A 22536-nucleotide genomic window follows, 5' to 3' on the forward strand; every position below is an offset into this window, starting at 1 on the left:
CAGGGGATAATATATATATATATATATATGTATATATCCATGGTCTCTTGATTGGCACTATCACAGTAAATAACCCCATTAAAGTGCAACGCATGCCTCCATATACCAGTTTGAAATCTATGCAGTCACAGTGTTGCTGCAAATAAACTGCATGTCAGGGCAAGCTTTTGGCAATTGCCATTTCCCTAAAATATTTGTTTTGTGGGTTTTTTTTTTGTAATTTGTATATTTTCACATTAATAGTTAGAGGGAGACTTCACTATGTGATTTCTCTTGTGTTTGAAAAGATTTGTTTTTGACTAAAGCTTTTCTCATATTAGAGCAGTTATAGGGTTCACCCCTATGTGGATTCTTTGGTGTATAACAAGATGTGATTTGCAAATAAAGCTTTTCTCACATTTGTGATTTATGCCAGAAGCTATTTCCACAATCAGAGCATTTATAAGGCTTCAACCCTGTGTGGATTTTTTGGTGTGTAACAAGATCTGATTTCTGAATTAAGCTTTTCTCACATTCAGAGCAGTTAATAGGGTCTCACCCCTCTGTGGATTCTTTGATGTTTAACAAGATTAGATGTGTGATTGAAGCTTTTAGCACATTCAGAGCAGGTATAGGGTCTCACCCCTGTGTGGATTGTTTGGTGTGTAATATGACTTGATTTATGCCAGAAGCTTTTCCCACATTCAGAGCAGTTATAGGGTCTCACCCTGTCACGGTGGACCAGAACTTATCAACACTTTTTATATTTTTGGGATTCTCGATTGAACACGACAAGAAGGCAAAATAAATTGTCATTTATTTCCTTGCTAGACAAACACACGACAGCTTCAGAATGCACTTAATAAAACACTTACTGGGATGGGGAAACAAAATAAAATGTCCTTTGCAAGAAAGCGCAAGAAATGCAGCCTCTGTTTAAAGTCCAGTTGGCTAGATCGCAAGTTGCCGATCTAATAACTCCGCCAAATAAAGGAATTTCGTAGAAGTTCGTAGGAATTCGTTCGGGAGTCACCAGGGCCAACGAATTCCGGACTTTAGGGTAAATCCTTGGTTGCGATGTTATTAACTCCTTGCGTCCTGGAACCGCTACCGCTATACTTGAACGAAATCCTGTGTAGAGCGTAGTCACATCATGAATCACACTGGGGATAGTCCGGTGGGCTCATAGGGTTCACAAGCCTATCTTTAACATGTATGCCCAATCCCCTTCATGGGAACATTTAACCCACCAATCCCTGATTTGCCCGTAGTTTGCAAAACTGGCAAAAAAGGCTTTCCGGTCTGCAAAGCGCATGTGCTCACTTGACACCCATGCGGTTTAGCATACCTGGAATACACCCCTTTCCTGGCGACCCTGGGTCTGGGGTTTGGCTCCAAGGTGCGAATGGCTCATGCTGGGTGCCGGGATCTAGCACTCCGCAACATCCCAGCCATTTTCACACCTTGGATCTCTGAGGTTTTCATCCCTCCATTTTCCCTAGACTTAGAGGCTCCCACTTAGCGGGACCTCTTTGAAATGCCGGAAGGAAAATACCCTCAGCTCATGCACCGTAGCATATTTACATGCCAAAGGATTTCTTCCCGGGCTTACAGAAAACAATTCCTGCCTGTACATTTTAAATTCACAGTACTACACACTTTATTAAAACATTACAGCACCGACAATGTTTATTCGACTAAAAACCGCACGGCTGGATGCGTGGCGGCAGCGTGGAGAAGCGTTGGGAAGCGGCTCGTTCGCGTGACGTCGGTGACGTCACAGTGACGTGCGCGCCCGGCTTCCCCGGCTTCCCCGACTCCCCTGAAGGTTTGAAATGAGGTAAGCGGGGGAGCGGGGATGCAGAGGGGCAAAGCAGGAGCCGCTAGGGGGTCGGGAAGGTATTTAAATTGCGCGCCGATTGGAGGGGGGGGAAACGGAGGGGACGCGGCTGGATGCGGCTGGCGCACTGACTATTCTCAGCACCAGCCGGAGTAAGTCCTGGTCAACCGGCGGCTTTTGCTTCAATAAACATTGTCGGTACTGTATGTTCTGGGTGTACCACAACTGTAATTTTTATAGGTAAAAGTATAAAGAAAATGTTTGTGGGAATATGCTATAAAGCACCAAATATCTGTGAGATTGAGGAAGATTGGAGAAGGCATCAAAACTGGGTCATGTTTGCATAATGGGGGATTTTAATTATCCAGACAGACTGGGGCAATGAGATTAGCGTTACAACAAAAGGAAACAGGTTTTTGGGGGTGCTTAAAGATAATTATATGACCCAAATTATTGAGGAACCAACCAGGAGAGGGGCAGTTCTGGATTTGGTCATATCAAACAATGTAGAAGTAATACCAAATATTCAAGTCCTGGAACATTTGGGTAACAGTGATCATAACATGGTCTCATTTTAAATAAATGATCACAAAACAGATTACTTGGGTTCAACTAAGACTTTAAACTTTAGAAAGGCAGATTTTAATAAACTGAGGTCTAATCTAGTAGTAATACAATGGGATAATGTTTTTGCAGGGAAAAATGTAGAAGATAAATGGGCGGTCTTTAAAACATTGTTAGAAAAGCACACTTATCAGTGTATACCCTTGGGTAATAAGTATAAAAGAAATAAGTCAAAACCAATGTGGCTAAATAAACAGGTAAAGGAGGAAATGGACAAGAAGAGGAAGGCGTTTAGATTCTTTAAGTCAGAAGGGACAGAGACATTGTATCAGAATTATAAGGAATGCAACAAAAACTGCAAAAGGGCAATCAAATTAGCAAAAATGGATAATGAAAAAAGGATTGCAATAGAAAGTAAGGTCAACCCAAAAAAGTTCTTTAAGTACCTTAATAATAAAAAAATGAGAAAAGAAAATATAGGACCCTTTCAGTGTGAGATGGGTAGGCAGGTTATTGGAGATAAGGAAAAAGCTGAGGTATTAAACAAATTCTTTGCCTCTGTGTTTACAAGGGAAGAATCAAGTTAAATAGTAGTGCTGCAGGAGGAAGCCACAACCTCCATATTAATGAACAATTGGTTAACTGACGAAGAAGTTCATAAGCGACTTGAAAAAATTAAAGTAAATAAGGCACCTGGCCCCGATGGCATACATCCAAGAGTTCTCAAGGAGTTAAGCTCAGTAATAGCAAAACCATTATATTTAATATTCAAGGACTCCATTTCCACAGGCTCAGTACCACAAGATTGGCGTAAAGCAGATGTGGTGCCTATACTTAAAAAGGGAGCTAGATCACAACCGGGAAATTACAGACCTGTAAGCCTGACTTCAATAGTAGGGAAACTACTTGAAGGTTTAATACGGGATAATATTCAGGAATACCTAATGGAAAACAAAATTATTAGTAATAGTCAGCATGGATTTATGAAGGATAGATCTTGCCAAACTAACCTTATTTGTTTCTTTGAGGAGGTAAGTAGGAATTTAGACCAGGGTAATGCAGTTGATGTGGTCTACTTACATTTTGCAAAGGCTTTTGATACGGTTTCACACATGAGGTTGGTGTACAAAATAAAGAAAATCGGACTCAGTAATAATATATGCACCTGGATTGAAAACTGGTTAAAGGACAGACAACAGAGGGTTGTCATAAATGGAACTTTTTCAGGTTGGGCTAAAGTCGTGAGTGGAGTACCTCAGGGATCGGTACTGGGACCCCTGCTTTTTAACTTATTTATTAATGACCTTGAGGTTGGGATCGAGAGCAAAGTCTCCATCTTTGCAGATGATACTAAATTGTGTAAGGTAATAGAATCAGAGCAGGTTGTAATTTCTCTTCAGAAGGACTTGGAGAGACTGGAAACGTGGGCAGGTAAATGGCAAATTAGGTTTAATACAGATAAATGTAAGGTTATGCATTTGGGATGCAAGAATAAAAAGGCGACTTACAAATTAAATGGAGATATATTGGGGGAATCCTTGATGGAGAAGGATTTAGGAGTGCTTGTAGACAGCAGGCTTAGCAATAGTGCCCAATGTCATACAGTAGCTGCAAAGGCAAACAAGATCTTATCTTGCATCAAACGGGCAATGGATGGAAGGGAAGTAAACATAATTATGCCCCTTTACAAAGCATTAGTAAGACCACACCTTGAATATGGAGTACAATTTTGGGCACCAATCCTAAGAAAAGACATTATGGAACTAGAGAGAGTGCAGAGAAGAGCCACCAAATTAATAAAGGGGATGGACATTAACTTATGAGAGGCTAGCTAAATTAGATCTATTTACATTAGAAAGGAGGCGTCTAAGAGGGGATATGATAACTACTGTATATACAAATGTAACGGGTTTTGTGCACCGGCCTGACCCCCCCAATCTCATATTGGCCCCTGTGGTCTAACCAGTCCCCATTACAGTGTGATTGTGTCTGATGGTGCACCTGTTGGCAACAGGACTCCTGAGTCTCCCGCATGATGGTGTATGGGGAGGACCCGTCCAGACAGGCAGCTGAGGGTGTGTGCGGAGTCCTACCTAGTTCCAGTGCATCGCCTCCACCTCATCAGGGTCCCTTCGGTCACTTGGGGATGGTCCTGGCGAGGAACTCCTCTGTGGTGCTCCTCTCTGTACATTCACTCCACACATGTACACGAGAGGGTTTGTGATTAAGAGCATCTTTATTGGTTGAGGTGGGCTAACTGCCCCTCGCAGTAGTTTCTCTAGCCACTCATTGTCCCTCAGTGCTTCCTTTTGAAAGGTGTAATTCTCCTTTAATAGGGATTCCCTATCCCAGCCGGGATGTCTTTACCCTGTGCCAGGTCCCTGGACACAGTCTTCCTGTTCAGCTACTATAACATAACTCTTCTAGACTATTCAGAACTCAGAACTTTTCCCATAGAACTTTCGCGACCGTGATAGCCTTCGGGTCTTTTGTGGGGAAGGCCTGTGCATAGCGGGTGTAATGGTCCGTGATGATCAGCACATTACCGATTCCTCGACTATCAGGTTCGATACACAGGAAGTCCATACACACCAGGTCCATTGGACCAGAACTCTTCAGATGGGCCACGGGAGCGGAGCTGCTCGGGTAGGCAACGTCTTGCGTTGAACGCACCGGGAACAACGGCGGCAGTGTTGTTCCACCGCTTCCCGCATCTTGGGCCAGAAAAACCGGTCTCGGACTAGCCCAAAAGTCTTCTCTACACCGAGATGCCCGTGTTCATCGTGTAGAGACTTCAACACTATATATCTCAAGTTTTGGGGTAGAACTAGTTGTCGCCTATCAGGGTGGTTATGATATTGGACTACCCTATAGAGCAAACAATTATCTATCTCGAACTTGTCCACCTCATGCATGAGTAACGCGACCAGATCTCGGGGAGCACTCTTCAATAGAGCGGGGTTCTTTCGCTGAACGGCTTGTCGGATTATACTGATCACGGGATCTCTTAATTGATAGCCCACTAAGTCTTTCCATCTTATGACTTTGTCCTGGGTTATGTTCATCCCTGCGGGGTCGCAGTAGGCAGCAGGGATCGCCTGCGACTGGCACCCTAACGAATCGGCAACTCTTAGTTCAGAGAATGCGACCTGATCATTGATGACGGCCGCTATACTACACATTGCTCGCATCCCAGGTCCAGGGATCTCTTCCCATTCATCATCGTCAGGGGTAGCACTCAATCCTGGTCGTCGTGATAGAGCATCGGCCCCAATGTTCAGAGGCCCTGGCTTGTACTTCAGGGAGAATCGGTAGTTACATAGTGTCGCCAGCCATCGGTGTCCGGCTGCATCCAATTTGGCGGAAGTATTGATGTACGTGAGGGGATTGTTATCGGTCCTTACCTCAAACGTAACACCATAGAGGTAATCATGAAGTTTCTCCGTGATCGCCCATTTGAGAGCCAGGAACTCTAACTTGTGGCCGATGCTCTATCACGACGACCAGGATTGAGTGCTACCCCTGACGATGATGAATGGGAAGAGATCCCTGGACCTGGGATGCGAGCAATGTGTAGTATAGCGGCCGTCATCAATGATCAGGTCGCATTCTCTGAATTAAGAGTTGCCGATTCGTTAGGGTGCCAGTCGCAGGCGATCCCTGCTGCCTACTGCGACCCCGCAGGGATGAACATAACCCAGGACAAAGTCATAAGATGGAAAGACTTAGTGGACTATCAATTAAGAGATCCCGTGATCAGTATAATCCGACAAGCCGTTCAGCGAAAGAACCCCGCTCTATTGAAGAGTGCTCCCCGAGATCTGGTCGCGTTACTCATGCGTGAGGTGGACAAGTTCGAGATAGATAATTGTTTGCTCTATAGGGTAGTCCAATATCATAACCACCCTGATAGGCGACAACTAGTTCTACCCCAAAACTTGAGATATATGGTGTTGAAGTCTCTACACGATGAACACGGGCATCTCGGTGTAGAGAAGACTTTTGGGCTAGTCCGAGACCGGTTTTTCTGGCCCAAGATGCGGGAAGCGGTGGAACACTGCCGCCGTTGTTCCCGGTGCGTTCAACGCAAGACGTTGCCTACCCGAGCAGCTCCCGTGGCCCATCTGAAGAGTTCTGGTCCAATGGACCTGGTGTGTATGGACTTCCTGTGTATCGAACCTGATAGTCGAGGAATCGGTAATGTGCTGATCATCACGGACCATTACACCCGCTATGCACAGGCCTTCCCCACAAAAGACTAGAAGGCTATCACGGTCGCGAAAGTTCTATGGGAAAAGTTCTGAGTTCTGAATAGTCTAGAAGAGTTATGTTATAGTAGCTGAACAGGAAGACTGTGTCCAGGGACCTGGCACAGGGTAAAGACATCCCGGCTGGGATAGGGAATCCCTATTAAAGGAGAATTACACCTTTCAAAAGGAAGCACGGAGGGACAATGAGTGGCTAGAGAAACTACTGCGAGGGGCAGTTAGCCCACCTCAACCAATAAAGATGCTCTTAATCACAAACCCTCTCGTGTACATGTGTGGAGTGAATGTACAGAGAAGAGCACCACAGAGGAGTTCCTCGCCAGGACCATCCCCAAGTGACCGAAGGGACCCTGATGATGTGGAGGCGCTGCACTGGAACTAGGTAGGACTCCGCACACTACCTCAGCTGCCTGTCTGGACGGGTCCTCCCCATACACCATCATGCGGGAGACTCAGGAGTCCTGTTGCCAACAGGTGCACCACCAGACACAATCACACTGTAATGGGGACTGGTTAGACCACAGGGGCCAATATGAGATTGGGGGGTCAGGCCGGTGCACAAAACCCGTTACATTTGGAGGCGCTGCTGAGAGAGTCCCGGGGTGCCCCACTTTGTAGTTACCGTTACCCTGTCAGTCAGCATGTCTGGGCTCACGCCCAAACAAGTGGCCGACTGGGCCGAAAAGCTAGGAGAGCTTCTGCGACACGTGGTCGCCATAGACGAGGTGCCTGCTGATGTCTCCATGTTTACTGTCTGCAGCGCAGTAAGGACATTACCTGGTCTGGCGGGCGCCCGCCTCATCAGCAAGCACTATAACATTGACCGGCAAGAGAATACCCTATTGCTAGCCACTGAACAAGCTATACTTCCTGATAGAGGCCCACGAGTAGTGTATCTACCAGAGACTTTACCGCAAGGGTGCCCTCTAATTTACCCCGGAACCGTTTCCAGTCACGTCACTTCCCTCCCCAGACATGAGGGTTGGGACGACAGAGATATGGCCGCCAGTACACCCATCTGATCAGATATATCCGTACCCAGAGTGACCTTCTCTTCTGATGCTAGGCAAGGGGCCACCAGCTGGGCCGGTAGTCCGCCCACATCACCGGTTACTAACCGGTCTGTGAACAGTTCTACCCCAACCCATAACAGGCAGCGTGCAGCGATAGCCAGTGGCTCCGACAATGATGGCTCTCTGCTAGGAGTGACAGTCCCGCAGCTTGTGGAAGCGATAACTACGTCCGCCCAAGCCCAAAATTATAGGAAATTGAAGGCGTTCTCAGGAACGGTTCCTGTCCCCACAGGCGAAGAAAGTATCGATTCTTGGAAGGAGCACACCCTCAAGGTGATCGACGAATGGCCCTGCTCTGAAACGGTCAGACGGCAGAGAATCCTGGAAAGCCTACGACCCCCAGCGGCCACCATGGTCAGTGCACAGCGTGACCAAGACCCTGATCTCTCTGCTCACCAGATGGTAGACTTGTTAGTCCAGATCTATGGCAAAGAGGAAGAGGAGAGCGAGCTGTGGTTCAAATATTACGCTCTCCGACAGAAGGAGAAGGAAGACCTGTCCGACTTCCTGCAACGCATCCAGCTGGTCCTGTGGAAATTGCGAACTTGCGGCCTCATCCTATCTTCAGAAATGGACGAATATCGGCGCAAGCAGTTCCTCCGAGGGGCCATCCCCACTCATCACATCGTGATCATGATCAGGTGCTCACTAAAGGAGGGACCTCCCCCTACCTTCATGGACATTCTGGGGATCGTAAAAGGGCATGAGGCCTATACCAAGCTGCATGCAGGCACCAAGGTCAGAGATCCTCCGGCCAGTGACACCCCGGGAGCCTCCGCTCGCCGGACCAAGACACCTGTCAAAGAGGAAGATGCGCCACCCAAGTCGCCCTCAATGAAAGGGCGGGCTTCGGGGAGATCCTCCCCCACTTACCAAAGACGACTGGACCTCAAAGACGTCGTCTGCTATACCTGTGGACAGAAAGGCCATTTCTCTAGAGTGCCCTAATGGAGTCACCCAAGAAAAGGAAACGCCCCGTAAAGGAAGCTCGGCCAGGGCTATGATCTGTCAGAGGCAGACCTCAGAAGCCAAAACCACCGAGGCCACCCCCACGCCTTCCGAAGCCCCTCCTGAGCTGAGCCCAGGCGAAGGAACTCCAGGGGGAGATGGTTACTGTCAGGTGGGCCCTTCGGCCATCGTACGTGTGGTAGTAGAGGGAGTCTATGCTGCTGCTCTATTGGACACCGGGTCTCAAGTGACCATAATATACCGGCACTTCTATGACCAGCACCTGAAGCATTGTCCCCTGCGGTCGGCGGAACATATGAAGGTGAGGGGGTTGAGCAACGAGGATTACCCTATCGATGGGATTGTGAGCGTTCAACTGGAGATACTTCAATTGAATACCGGCAAGAAACATCCCATGAATGTGGAGGCAATGGTGTGCCCAAAGCCTCAAGGACAGTGTCAGTACCCGGTCATCCTGGGGACAAATACGGATATAGTACGAGCTGAGACCAGATCTGTCAACAGTACAGGCTCTAGCTAGGCACACTGGGAAACAGGGAGAGCGTCTGCTGCCACTCTGTGCTGCGTAGGGACGGACCTAGGGATGGTCAGGTGCTGACAGGTTATTGCCAGTTCGCAGGGACGACCTAGGGGCCTGAAAGGAGTGAGGGGTTTGGAGCCGGGCTATAGCTGACCGAGTCACTTTGAGGTAGTGCTAGTTGGTAGGACGCCAGAAGGGATAGCCTGTTAAAGTGGTCAGGAATCCTGGAGAGGGTCTGCGCTAGGCTGACCAAGAGAGGTAGACGCCCCAAGTACTGCATGGCAGAGCCAGAGTACTCTAGCCCATTCCAGACACTTACCATAGGGAGCACAGACTGGGAGGAAGGAGTTACAGCAGACACTGAGAGAGTGAGCCTAGCCTGAGGTAGTGCAACATGAGTCCAGCCTAGATCAGGTACACATGTGGTGGTGCATCTGAGCAATCTTTATTGTACTGGTGTGGTGGCTGCCCCGCAGAGCGGAGCCCCATGTACGATAATTGGTACGAGAGTGTGACAACCCAAGGAATGGAGGATCCGCGTGGTGCGGAGAGACCAAAATGGCGACCAGAGGCTGATGGGGAAGGCACCCGTGGCGTGCGCCCCACTGAAGAGCAAACTGTCGCTGAGCTGTCTTTAACTAATCTGCTCTGGAGTGGAGCGAAGGCTGTGGCTGCCCCGTTTTTGTCCTGTCTGGGACACCAAGGTGCCACCCTTGAAGAGTGTGAGGACATTGTGATAACTGGGGGGGAACCCAGCGAGGAGAGCAAACAAACTGACATTTCGGGCTTAAAAGCCACCCAAAATGGCGGTTCCCGCTTGCTAGGGAGACCGCGTGGGCCAGTCGCAGAGAAAATGGCTGATTCAGAACTTGCAAAAAGCTGGCCGGGAATGGCGCGAACAGCAGAGCCCCGCCCTGATGGGGGGTATGGCGCGAAAGCTATGGCTGCGCCTTCATGGACAGTGACTCACTCGGCCCCTGTGCTGAGTCAACCGCTTAGTCTATGGGACCCTCCCCTGATTTTCACCAGGGGGAGGATGTAGCCAGGTTCCCCTTTAGTGTGGCTGACCCCCTCCTCCCTTTTGGCCAAACGCTGTGTGCGAGGGAGTGAGGGGGGGCCGGAGCGCGAGCAGAGGAATCCCTGGTAGCTAGGAACGCGAGCGGGCCGGTAGCCGTCGCTAAGGGCGCGATCGCGTTGCCACCGGCCCGGGAAGCAGGGCGCCGCCATGTTAGGGCTGTTGCACATGCGCAGTGGCAGACATAGCGCGGGAGGCCCCAGATAGCTCGCGCATGCGCGAGATGAGTCTGCCAGCCCCCAGGGTGCATAGGGGCAGAGACACCTGACGCCAGGGAGCCAATAGGGCTGAGGGATTTGCCTGGGAACAGATGGATACATTTCGCGGGGTTTTGCAGCCACGCAGGCAGTCAGGATCCGGACCAGCTAGGGGTAAGAGGTGGATGCAGGGGTCAGTGACCCTCTGCATTAGGCCAGCAGCCCCCAAGGTCCCAGTTAGGTCCTGAGTCACCTCGTAGCTTGTGGAGCTTAGGGACAGGCCCTAGATAGGGACACTGCCCCATTAATTGGTAGCTTAGTCAGGGACACAGCGCTGAATCCGTGCGGCCCTGCGAGGTGGGTTCTGGGCTCAGAACACCACCGCCGACCCTGGGACTAAGGTGATATTATCCGCGCTGGAATTCACCCAACGCAGTGTGGAGGACAACGTCGGATCGGGCGGATCTCCAGTGATATCGCGGTACCCGTGGCTGGAGCCCCGGGCAGGTAACCTACCATTCACGTGCACCAACAAGGCCTAATCACCAGACATAGTGGCTGCGCAGTCACACATATATACAGGCATTGGTGTTTGACATTTGGGAGTGTGAGACATTTGGGTGGGGGTTACTGGACACAGGGTGGGGTCACTCTGTGGGAGGTTAGCGTCCGCCGTGACGCCAAGAGGTGGTAGCGTCCGCCGTGACGCCTAGAGGTTGTAGCGTCCGCCGTGGCGCAGAGTGGTTAGCGTCCGCCGTGGCGCATAGTGGTTAGCGTCCTGTGTGACGCCACATGTGGCTCCTCTAGAGAGGAGTCATGGTTATGTAATGTGTGTGTTATTATGTTTTGCTATGCAGTAAAGCCAGTCCTGTTTTATATTTGCTCGCTTTGTGTGGTTGTTTCCTGTGAGGGCCTCCTCCCACTCCGTTGGGATCCCTCCCAGGTGGAGGCGTTGCACCCAGAGATGTATAACATGCATGTACCCCAGGTTCCCCAAGCGGAGGCTTAGGCTCCTGAGAGCCACACAGGTTGCACAGCAGGTAGTAGCGGTTGTATTCATAGGGAATACCCGTTACACAAATATATTCAGGGACAATACAAGGAGCTTTCAAAAGAACAATTCATCCCACGGACAGTACAAAGGACTCGGGCCATCCCTTAAGGTTGGAGGAAAGGAGATTTCACCAGCAACAAAGGAAAGGGTTCTTTACAGTAAGGGCAGTTAAAATGTGGAATTCATTACCCATGGAGACTGTGATGGCAGATACAATAGATTTGCTCAAAAAAAGGTTGGACATCTTTTTAGATGGGAAAGGTATACAGGGATATATCAAATAAGTATACATTGGAAGAATGTTGATCCAGGGATTAATCCGATTGCCAATTCTTGGAGTCAGGAAGAAATTAATTTTTCCCCTTAAGTGGGGTTTGTTGTTTGCCTTCCTCTGGATCAATAAGTAAGTATAGATATAGGATAAAGTATCTGTTGTCTAAATTTAGCATAGGTTGAACTTGATGGACCTACGTCTTTTTTCAACCTCATCTACTATGTAACTATGTCAGTAAAAGAGAAAAAACACAAGGCGCACCAAGATGAGAGATGTAAATTGTATTACCAAAAAATAAAATAGTAAAAACGTACATATAAAATTTCTTTAATGATCCCCGATTCTGACGATGCCCTGCTCCTGTGATAAAAAAACGTCAGAATCGGGGATCATTAAAGAAATTTTATATGTAAGTTTTTACTATTTTATTTTTTGGTAATACAATTTACATCTCTCATCTTGGTGCGCCTTGTGTTTTTTCTCTTTTACTGACATTGGTATCGCCGTCGGAGTCTTCCGGTGGAAACCACATTTGGAGGTGGGGGAGACACCTCAAAACACGAGAGCAGCAAAAGAACAGAGAGGGATCAACATTCCAGGTTTAAAGAGCCAGAGCGCGGACTGAACTTTTCATTACTATGTAAATATATATGTGAGTATTTTATTTATTTACACTTGCACACCAAAAATCAGGGTGCTGGCTGCCTCCATTCGGGAGTTAGCCCGCTTCATTGAAAAGCTTTCTTGTGGGAACTCAATTTCACCTAGTTCCCAAAGCAATTGACCTACTTTCTCACGGCCATTGACTTTCTGCCTTTCAAGTTCTGCGAGCTAACAAGGTACAGATACATTGTATCGGTAAAGCACTTCAAGTCTAACCGCAAGCAACTTATTCAATTGACTTGCGGTTACGGAGTCGAGAGCTTGAAATGTATACCCATACTATACAGCAGACCTCCCATACTCGGTGCTGGCTTTGGCACTCACCACGCCATCTTGTGCCTGAAAATTAGATAGCATAGTTTACATGTATTTCTATTACAGCAGGCAGGGTATAGCCTGCAAACTGAGGTTAAGAAGGCTGGGACAGGGCAAATACAGCAGTGCAGTGAAAATACTTTCTTCCATCCCAATGCGAGTTGGGGTTAACCAGCCGGGTATAATACCTTTATCTAGGCCTGATTAACCCTCTCATCGCCACACACATCTGTGTGGATTATTTGATGTTTAACAAGATTAGATTTGCGATATAAGCTTTTATCACATTCAGAGCAGTTATAGGCTCTCACCCATGTGGATTGTTTGGTGTGTAACAAGACTTGATTTATGCCAGAAGCTTTTCCCACATTCAGAGCATTTATAAGGCTTCAACCCTGTGTGGATTATTTGGTGTGTAACAAGACTAGATTTCTGACTGAAGCTTTTCTCACATTCAGAGCAGTTATAGGGTCTCACCCCTGTGTGGATTCTTTGATGTTTAACAAGATTAGATTTGTCACTGAAGCTTTTCTCGCATTCAGAGCAGTTATAGGGTCTCACCCCTGTGTGGATTGTTTGGTGTGTAACAAGACTTGATTTATGCCTGAAGCTTTTCCCACATTCAGAGCATTTATAAGGCTTCAACCCTGTGTGGATTATTTGGTGTGTAACAAGACTAGTTTTCTGACTGAAGCTTTTCTCACATTCAGAGCAGTTATAGGGTCTCACCCCTGTGTGGATTATTTGGTGTTTAACAAGACTAGACTTCTGACTGAAGCTTTTCTCACATTCAGAGCAGTAATAGGGTGTCACCCCTGTGTGGATTCTTTGATGTTTAACAAGATCTGATTTATCAATGAAGCTTTTCCCACATTCAGAGCAGTTATAGGGTGTCACCCCTGTGTGGATTCTTTGATGTTTAATAAGATCTGATTTATCATTGAAGCTTTTCCCACATTCAGAGCAGTTATAGGGTCTGACCCCTGTGTGGATTCTTTGATGTTTAACAAGATCTGATTTATCAATGAAGCTTCTCCCACATTCAGAGCATTTATAGGGTCTCACCCCTGTGTGGATTCTTTGGTGTCTAACAAGAGCTGATTTCTTATTGAAGCTTTTCTCACATTCAGAGCAGTTATAGGATTTCTTCCCTGGCTGTATAACATGACCGCATTTTCCACTGTAGGTTTTCATTTCCTTGCTCTTTAAACCCTCTCTGTCTTGTCTGGTATTGTGGTGTCTGTAAGTTTAGTAAAATGCTGTTGATGTATAGGAATGCTCTGCCGAGTTTCTTGTAATCTTCTTCCAGTTCTCATACAGACTTATGCAATGTTGAAGTTCTTCAAACATATTTCCATTAACACCTGTAATTTATGATGTTTGGGACATTTCTTATATTGCTTCTTGTTCACAGATCAGTCATGTGCTGAAGATAATCTGTAGTGAGAAAATGTATTAATGTAACATTGCAATGCAACAAAGTACATTTGGATGAGAGACAAATATTCACCGAATTTGACCCTTATAAAATTCTACTTGTGCCAGATACTGAATCATATAATTAAAGTTACATGTTATATTAGAGTTATATTTACAATATCCTAGAGGAAGGCAAAGGAACACCCAAATGAATCATTTTACATTTAGGAACAGGGAGGAAAAAAGTAGAGCACTGCTAATAAAAATGAAAAAAGGGCCAGTAGCAAAATAATTATTTATTTATTAGGCATATGAGCCAAAAAAAAGACAGACACACTAACGTTTAAAACTCTGACGCGTTTCCCGCCGTGGAGGCGCTTTATCAAAGAGTGCTAATTGTTCTACTCACATCAGATTATATAATGGTCAGAGGTAAGTATACGCCCACAATTAGGTAAAGGTTAACAAGATATGCAATCAGCTGTACCCTCATGCAAGTTGGAGGAGCGCCCTCACCTCTGAGCATGACACCAATCCGGTGAGGTGAACCAATCTATTACAATAAACATGTAAACATATATTTAAAAGACAAGCAAAAGACTAATGTCTATACAGAAACAAAAACAATACAGTGTCCAAAGGAATCATAAATAAATGAAGAATACTAGATCAAACAATAATGTATCTTAATGTGTAAAAAATATGTATGTTTATAAAACATGATGATTATAGTTCATCAGCCCCTTAATTAAAGGAGAATGATGTAAGTGTAAGTTTAACCTGTTAAGTGTTAAACAAATAATAAAAAACAATGTATGTGTATGTATAATGAATGTGATAATAAAAAATGATGAATAATATGAAATGAGTATTTATGTGTATATATTAAGTATAAAAATGGAAAAGAAAACTTTCAATAGATGGACAATAGTCTTAAGTGTGAATAAAAAATGTGTGGACTAAAACCAAAGAAATGTATTAAAAAACCCTGATCTAACACACAGTGTATGATCTAATAGTCACCAGATGAGATAACAGAATCATATCAAAAAAATGAACAACAAATTCTATTAAGTATATAAAAAGATAAGGTAATGTATATAATAATATATGTATGATAAATTATAATATAGGGATATGTATATTGGTAGAGATATTAATCTGCCAATTTAGCTACACATGAACTAATATCATAATATGGTGACATATTTTAAAGCATGAATTCAAAGCAGTGAATGATAAGGATATATAATACAGCTATATAAACAGTTTATACAAATATAATAATTATCAATGAAACATAATAATAAAATATTTAAACAAACAGATCTAGAAAACAGATTATCAAGCAGATATATGAAAACATGTACATAAAATAAATACATGTAAGTCAATAATAAGTATAAATCACAACGAAGGTAAGAACCATTAGATATATATGATGTTATAAAAAATGCTTTAGTTCCCAATCAATATTAATGCCTGAGGGTTGCATAGTGTTTAAGCTGTAAATCCAGAACATTTCTTTTCTATTCAATATGCCCAACCTGTCTCCTCCCCTGATAGGGGCATGTATGTGGTCTATTCCAGAAAATGAGAAATTTTTAATAGTACCCTGTGGACAATTTGTAAAATGTCTTGAGACTGGGTGTGTTAGGTCTTTTTTGTTTATTGCACGGACATGTTCCATGATTCTGTTCTTTAAGGGTCGTATGGTGCGACCCACATAACCTTTCTCACACCCACATCTCAAGAGATATACAGTGTAACTAGAGTTACAATTAATGAAAGTGTGTATAATTTGCTCTTTCTTGGGATTTATACAATTGAGTTTTTTTACTTTTCTAGCAAACTTACAAATCCCGCAATGTCCACATGGGAAAAAACCTTTTGGTATAGTTGTAATGCTATTATGATTCATTTTTGAATCAAACAGACTAGGGGAGAGGAATGTGCCCAATGATTTAGCTTTCCTGAAAACCAATTTTGGCTTGTTCTCAAGAATTGGGGTCAGATCTTTATCCAACTTTAAAGTGTCTCAATGTTTATAAATGATGGAACGTATGCGATCTGACTGCCTGCTCTGTTGGGTGATAAATAATGGAGCTGTAACCTCATCTTGTTTGGATCTCTTTTTGGATAGTAATAGAAGGTCTTTTCTGTCTAAATTTTTAACCATATTATGGGCTTCTATGATGTCATGCATCTGATAACCTCTAGATGAAAATCTTGTAATGAGATCATTTGATTGTATGTCAAAAGATTCTTTAGTCGAACACAACCTTTTTAATCTTGTAAATTGCCCCTTGAGAATGCCCTTTTTGAGAGATTTAGAATGATTACTGTCCGCTCTGAGGTAGGAATTTCGTGCATTGGATTTCCTATAGATATCAGTTTGGATGTCACCCCGCATATCGACATACAGCATTAGGTCCAAGTAATAAATGTGGTTAATATTTTCCTGATAAGTGAAATGTAAATTCTGATCATTGGTGTTAAGTGAGTGCATGAAAGTGTGGAGTGAAGTGAGGTCACCATCCCAGATAAATAGAAGATCATCTATATATCGTTTGTAGAATTTTATTTGGTGTCTAAAGGTATTTTTGTCACTAAGAATAAAATCAGACTCCCACAACCCCATAAAAAGATTCGCATATGAGGGTGCAAAAGAAGTGCCCATAGCAGTGCCTCGAATTTGTAAATAAAATTGTGAATCAAAAGAAAAATAATTGTGCGTGAGTAAAAACGTGATAGAGTCTAATAAAAACGTGCAAAGTGCTGGTGATAAGTGGGAAAGTGTGAGAAAATGCTGTATGGCGAAAATGCCCTGTTCATGTTTGATAATGTTGTAGAGTGAGGTAACGTCCATAGTTACCCATCTGTAACTCTCCCGCCACTGTACTTTGTTAAGATCAAAAATCAATTGATTAGAGTCTTTTAGAAAAGATGGCAATGACTGTACAATGGGTTGCAAATAAGCATCTATAAAGCGGGAGAGCCCATCTCCCAAAGATCCAATGCTTGCCACAATGGGACGTCCCGGAGGATTTGTGAGAGACTTATGGATCTTTGGGAGATGGTGAAAGATGGGAACTATGGGGTTAGGGGTGCATAAAAATGCAAATTCCTTTTTACTAAGCACGTAAAGTTCTCTACCCAGTTCCAGTAAATCATCCAACGCATGAGAGAAATTGGTGGTGGGGTCTGAGGGTAATTTTCTATAGGCTTGATGATCAGACAATTGTCTTAATGCCTCCAATCTATAACTATCTGCAGATTGTACAACAATCGCACCACCCTTGTCTGCATTTTTGATCACTATGGTTTTGTCTTGTTTTAAAGTTTGTAATTCTTGCAGTTCAATGGCTGTGAGATTGCTGCAACGGAAAGAGTCATGTTTACAGTTATCTGCCAAGATCCTCAGATCCTTTTCCACCAATTTCTCAAATGTGGTAATGAATGCACTCTTAGAGCCATAGGGACAAAAGGTGGATTTCTTCCTAAAGGTAGTGTGTTCGAAACTAAGAAAATCAGAAAGAGACACCTCTTCTCCTGTATCCTCCATTTCCTGTTCTAAGCGCAAGTCTTCTAAGTCAGAGATCACACACAATTCTTTAAATGAAAAATCAGAGCAGACTGGTTCTATTAAATCATCTTCCCCATTGGCTAGGGACATCTCAGCTGCATCATATATGGGTACAATATTTCCAGACCTGTTGGCAAAGAATTTTTTTAAAGTCAATTTACGGGTAAATCGCTGTAGGTCAATATAAGTATCAAAGAGGTTGAAGTCACTTTGAGGGGCAAAATTCAACCCTCGATTAAGTAGGGATAATTGTCCTGTAGATAATGTCTTTTGTGAGATGTTAATGACATTACAATTTTCAGATGTTAAGAATATTTTTTCCTCTTTGTTGCCCCTCTTCCTCTTTGACCTCCTTGTCCTTGATAGTTTTTTGATTCCTGTGGTTTGTTAGGATGGGAGAAGTAACCCGATGTGCCAGGCATAGGCGTATCCCGTGATGTATGACCCGAGGAACTGTTTCCTCTCCATGTATCTGATGTAATATCAAAGGATACTGATGGATATTTTGTCTCATTTTCAGAAGTGTCAGACTCATAACTGGAGGTATCTGCATATTTGGATTTTAAGATTGATTTCTTTGGTGTACTAGATGTCTTGTCTCTATGTGCCTGTGCGTGTGCAGGGGTTCTAGATCTACCTCTATTGGTGTTAGAGTTCCCAGGTCTTTCCCAGGTGTATACCTGGTTTCTCTCATAGTCTAAGCGGTCCCGGTCGAATTTGGACTGCTTTTTTTCCATGATTGTATCTTCAATAGCTTCTATATTGGACAACAAAGTTTTGTCATTATTTGAAAAATGTTCCATTTTTTCATATGTTTTGAGCTTATTTTGTAGAGACTTTATCTCAGTACCCAATGAAACCCTCTCAGACATCTTGTGTTCGATAATTAGACTCATGAGTTTGAATGAGCAATCATTTAATGTAGTTTTCCATTTTTCCTCAAATTCTCTACTGCTAAAGCCAAAAGTGAGTGCCTTTTTTATTCTCAGTCCCCTTGGGATTCTTTTGGCTTTAGTGTAGTTCTCTAGGGTGGTGATATCCCACCATAGCCTGATGTTATCTGATAATAATTTCTCTAATTTGAGGAAATGTGCTGTTAAGTCTGAATTTTCTTCACATACAAATTCAATCGAATTGTCAAACACATATTCAGCTCTCTTAATCCTCCTAGTATTGTCATAGCAAGTCTGCACATAAAGATTGCTTTGAGTATCTTCATTTTCAGATTGTTCTATATCCTCCATGATAGCCAAGAACAAAAGCTTAGTGTAAGTATATGATTGAGGTCTAAAAAAGGGTTATGGTGTGTGATTTACAGCCTTAATATAAAAATAAGATATCAAAAAAACTATGTCTAACCAGTCCTATAGAAAAAATATATAAATAATATATAAATGTCTTGTTAGTGTGAGCTACCAACCAATTGAACAGTCCATAGGTAGAAAGTAGGGGTAGCTACCCCCCGGTGATGCTCTCAACAAACAAGAAAGTCCATAAAAGAAGAAAAACATATGTCCATAAAACGGTATAATGCAAAATAAATATTATGTGGATAATGGAGTCCAGTGGGTGAGCCGATGGTGTGTGCCTGCCTGGAAACCCCCACCTCACCTGTATGCTGCCGTAGGAGAAGTCTCGCCACGCCGATGGAAAACACTCACCCCACCGGTTGCTGTAAATTGAGTTAGGTAACCTCCTCAGCCGAGAATGTGGTAACCCGGTGAAATGGGGACTGGCTGCTGGGAATGGAGATCCGTGTACAGGGTCTCCCGCCGTCTCCCCCGGGTACCTGATCGATGTTCTCCGAGTTGTCGGGTCGTGGCTGTCGGTGGGGTTAGTGCTGGCTGCTGGCAGTGAAGACCGGACAGGACACTCCACTCCTACGTCGGATGTCCGTCCGCGATGTTGATTCCCGGAGCAGGTGAGGGGAATGGTGACCGGCTGCACACTGGCAAAAGCCCCGGATCTCTGCAGCTAGAAGAGGAAATCCTCTTGGTGTAGACAGCTGCTATGTGTCGTAGATACCGGCGTGCTGCAATACTAAGGTGAAAAATCAGGAACAGGGAGGAAAAAAGTAGAGCACTGCTAATAAAAATGAAAAAAGGGCCAGTAGCAAAATAATTATTTATTTATTAGGCATATGAGCCAAAAAAAAGACAGACACACTAACGTTTAAAACTCTGACGCGTTTCCCGCCGTGGAGGCGCTTTATCAAAGAGTGCTAATTGTTCTACTCACATCAGATTATATAATGGTCAGAGGTAAGTATACGCCCACAATTAGGTAAAGGTTAACAAGATATGCAATCAGCTGTACCCTCATGCAAGTTGGAGGAGCGCCCTCACCTCTGAGCATGACACCAATCCGGTGAGGTGAACCAATCTATTACAATAAACATGTAAACATATATTTAAAAGACAAGCAAAAGACTAATGTCTATACAGAAACAAAAACAATACAGTGTCCAAAGGAATCATAAATAAATGAAGAATACTAGATCAAACAATAATGTATCTTAATGTGTAAAAAATATGTATGTTTATAAAACATGATGATTATAGTTCATCAGCCCCTTAATTAAAGGAGAATGATGTAAGTGTAAGTTTAACCTGTTAAGTGTTAAAAAAATAATAAAAAACAATGTATGTGTATGTATAATGAATGTGATAATAAAAAATGATGAATAATATGAAATGAGTATTTATGTGTATATATTAAGTATAAAAATGGAAAAGAAAACTTTCAATAGATGGACAATAGTCTTAAGTGTGAATAAAAAATGTGTGAACTAAAACCAAAGAAATGTATTAAAAAACCCTGATCTAACACATAGTGTATGATCTAATAGTCACCAGATGAGATAACAGAATCATATCAAAAAAATGAACAACAAATTCTATTAAGTATATAAAAAGATAAGGTAATGTATATAATAATATATGTATGATAAATTATAATATAGGGATATGTATATTGGTAGAGATATTAATCTGCCAATTTAGCTACACATGAACTAATATCATAATATGGTGACATATTTTAAAGCATGAATTCAAAGCAGTGAATGATAAGGATATATAATACAGCTATATAAACAGTTTATACAAATATAATAATTATCAATGAAACATAATAATAAAATATTTAAACAAACAGATCTAGAAAACAGATTATCAAGCAGATATATGAAAACATGTACATAAAATAAATACATGTAAGTCAATAATAAGTATAAATCACAACGAAGGTAAGAACCATTAGATATATATGATGTTATAAAAAATGCTTTAGTTCCCAATCAATATTAATGCCTGAGGGTTGCATAGTGTTTAAGCTGTAAATCCAGAACATTTCTTTTCTATTCAATATGCCCAACCTGTCTCCTCCCCTGATAGGGGCATGTATGTGGTCTATTCCAGAAAATGAGAAATTTTTAATAGTACCCTGTGGACAATTTGTAAAATGTCTTGAGACTGGGTGTGTTAGGTCTTTTTTGTATATTGCACGGACATGTTCCATGATTCTGTTCTTTAAGGGTCGTATGGTGCGACCCACATAACCTTTCTCACACCCACATCTCAAGAGATATACAGTGTAACTAGAGTTACAATTAATGAAAGTGTGTATAATTTGCTCTTTCTTGGGATTTATACAATTGAGTTGGGGTTAACCAGCCGGGTATAATACCTTTATCTAGGCCTGATTAACCCTCTCATCGCCACACACATCTGTGTGGATTATTTGATGTTTAACAAGATTAGATTTGCGATTTAAGCTTTTATCACATTCAGAGCAGTTATAGGCTCTCACCCATGTGGATTGTTTGGTGTGTAACAAGACTTGATTTATGCCAGAAGCTTTTCCCACATTCAGAGCATTTATAAGGCTTCAACCCTGTGTGGATTATTTGGTGTGTAACAAGACTAGATTTCTGACTGAAGCTTTTCTCACATTCAGAGCAGTTATAGGGTCTCACCCCTGTGTGGATTCTTTGATGTTTAACAAGATTAGATTTGTCACTGAAGCTTTTCTCGCATTCAGAGCAGTTATAGGGTCTCACCCCTGTGTGGATTGTTTGGTGTGTAACAAGACTTGATTTATGCCTGAAGCTTTTCCCACATTCAGAGCATTTATAAGGCTTCAACCCTGTGTGGATTATTTGGTGTGTAACAAGACTAGTTTTCTGACTGAAGCTTTTCTCACATTCAGAGCAGTTATAGGGTCTCACCCCTGTGTGGATTATTTGGTGTTTAACAAGACTAGACTTCTGACTGAAGCTTTTCTCACATTCAGAGCAGTAATAGGGTGTCACCCCTGTGTGGATTCTTTGATGTTTAACAAGATCTGATTTATCAATGAAGCTTTTCCCACATTCAGAGCAGTTATAGGGTGTCACCCCTGTGTGGATTCTTTGATGTTTAATAAGATCTGATTTATCATTGAAGCTTTTCCCACATTCAGAGCAGTTATAGGGTCTGACCCCTGTGTGGATTCTTTGATGTTTAACAAGATCTGATTTATCAATGAAGCTTCTCCCACATTCAGAGCATTTATAGGGTCTCACCCCTGTGTGGATTCTTTGGTGTCTAACAAGAGCTGATTTCTTATTGAAGCTTTTCTCACATTCAGAGCAGTTATAGGATTTCTTCCCTGTATGGATTATTTGCTGTATAACATGACCGCATTTTCCACTGTAGGTTTTCATTTCCTTGCTCTTTAAACCCTCTCTGTCTTGCCTGG

General features: G+C 43.3%; 3 protein-coding genes across 5 annotated transcripts in view; 1 reads left to right on the forward strand and 2 right to left on the reverse strand.

Annotated features, from left to right (window-relative positions):
• Nucleotides 1-22536, reverse strand: part of LOC142464315 (uncharacterized) — a 223742-nt gene that overhangs the window by 165769 nt on the left and 35437 nt on the right. The gene's annotated exons all lie outside the window — the stretch shown is intronic.
• LOC142464329 (uncharacterized) overlaps nucleotides 1-22536 on the forward strand; it is a 794668-nt gene that overhangs the window by 114867 nt on the left and 657265 nt on the right. The window lies entirely within an intron of this gene.
• Nucleotides 12273-22524, reverse strand: LOC142464342 (uncharacterized). The gene is made up of 2 exons (XM_075567862.1): nucleotides 21607-22524; nucleotides 12273-13942 (listed from the first exon to the last, which is right to left on the reverse strand). The coding sequence occupies exons 1-2, from the start codon at nucleotides 22499-22501 to the stop codon at nucleotides 13089-13091; spliced, it is 1749 nt and encodes a 582-aa protein (XP_075423977.1). The 5' UTR covers nucleotides 22502-22524; the 3' UTR covers nucleotides 12273-13088.

The sequence above is a fragment of the Ascaphus truei genome, chromosome 12 (assembly GCF_040206685.1).
Source record: "Ascaphus truei isolate aAscTru1 chromosome 12, aAscTru1.hap1, whole genome shotgun sequence".
Classification (NCBI taxonomy): Eukaryota; Metazoa; Chordata; class Amphibia; order Anura; family Ascaphidae; genus Ascaphus; species Ascaphus truei.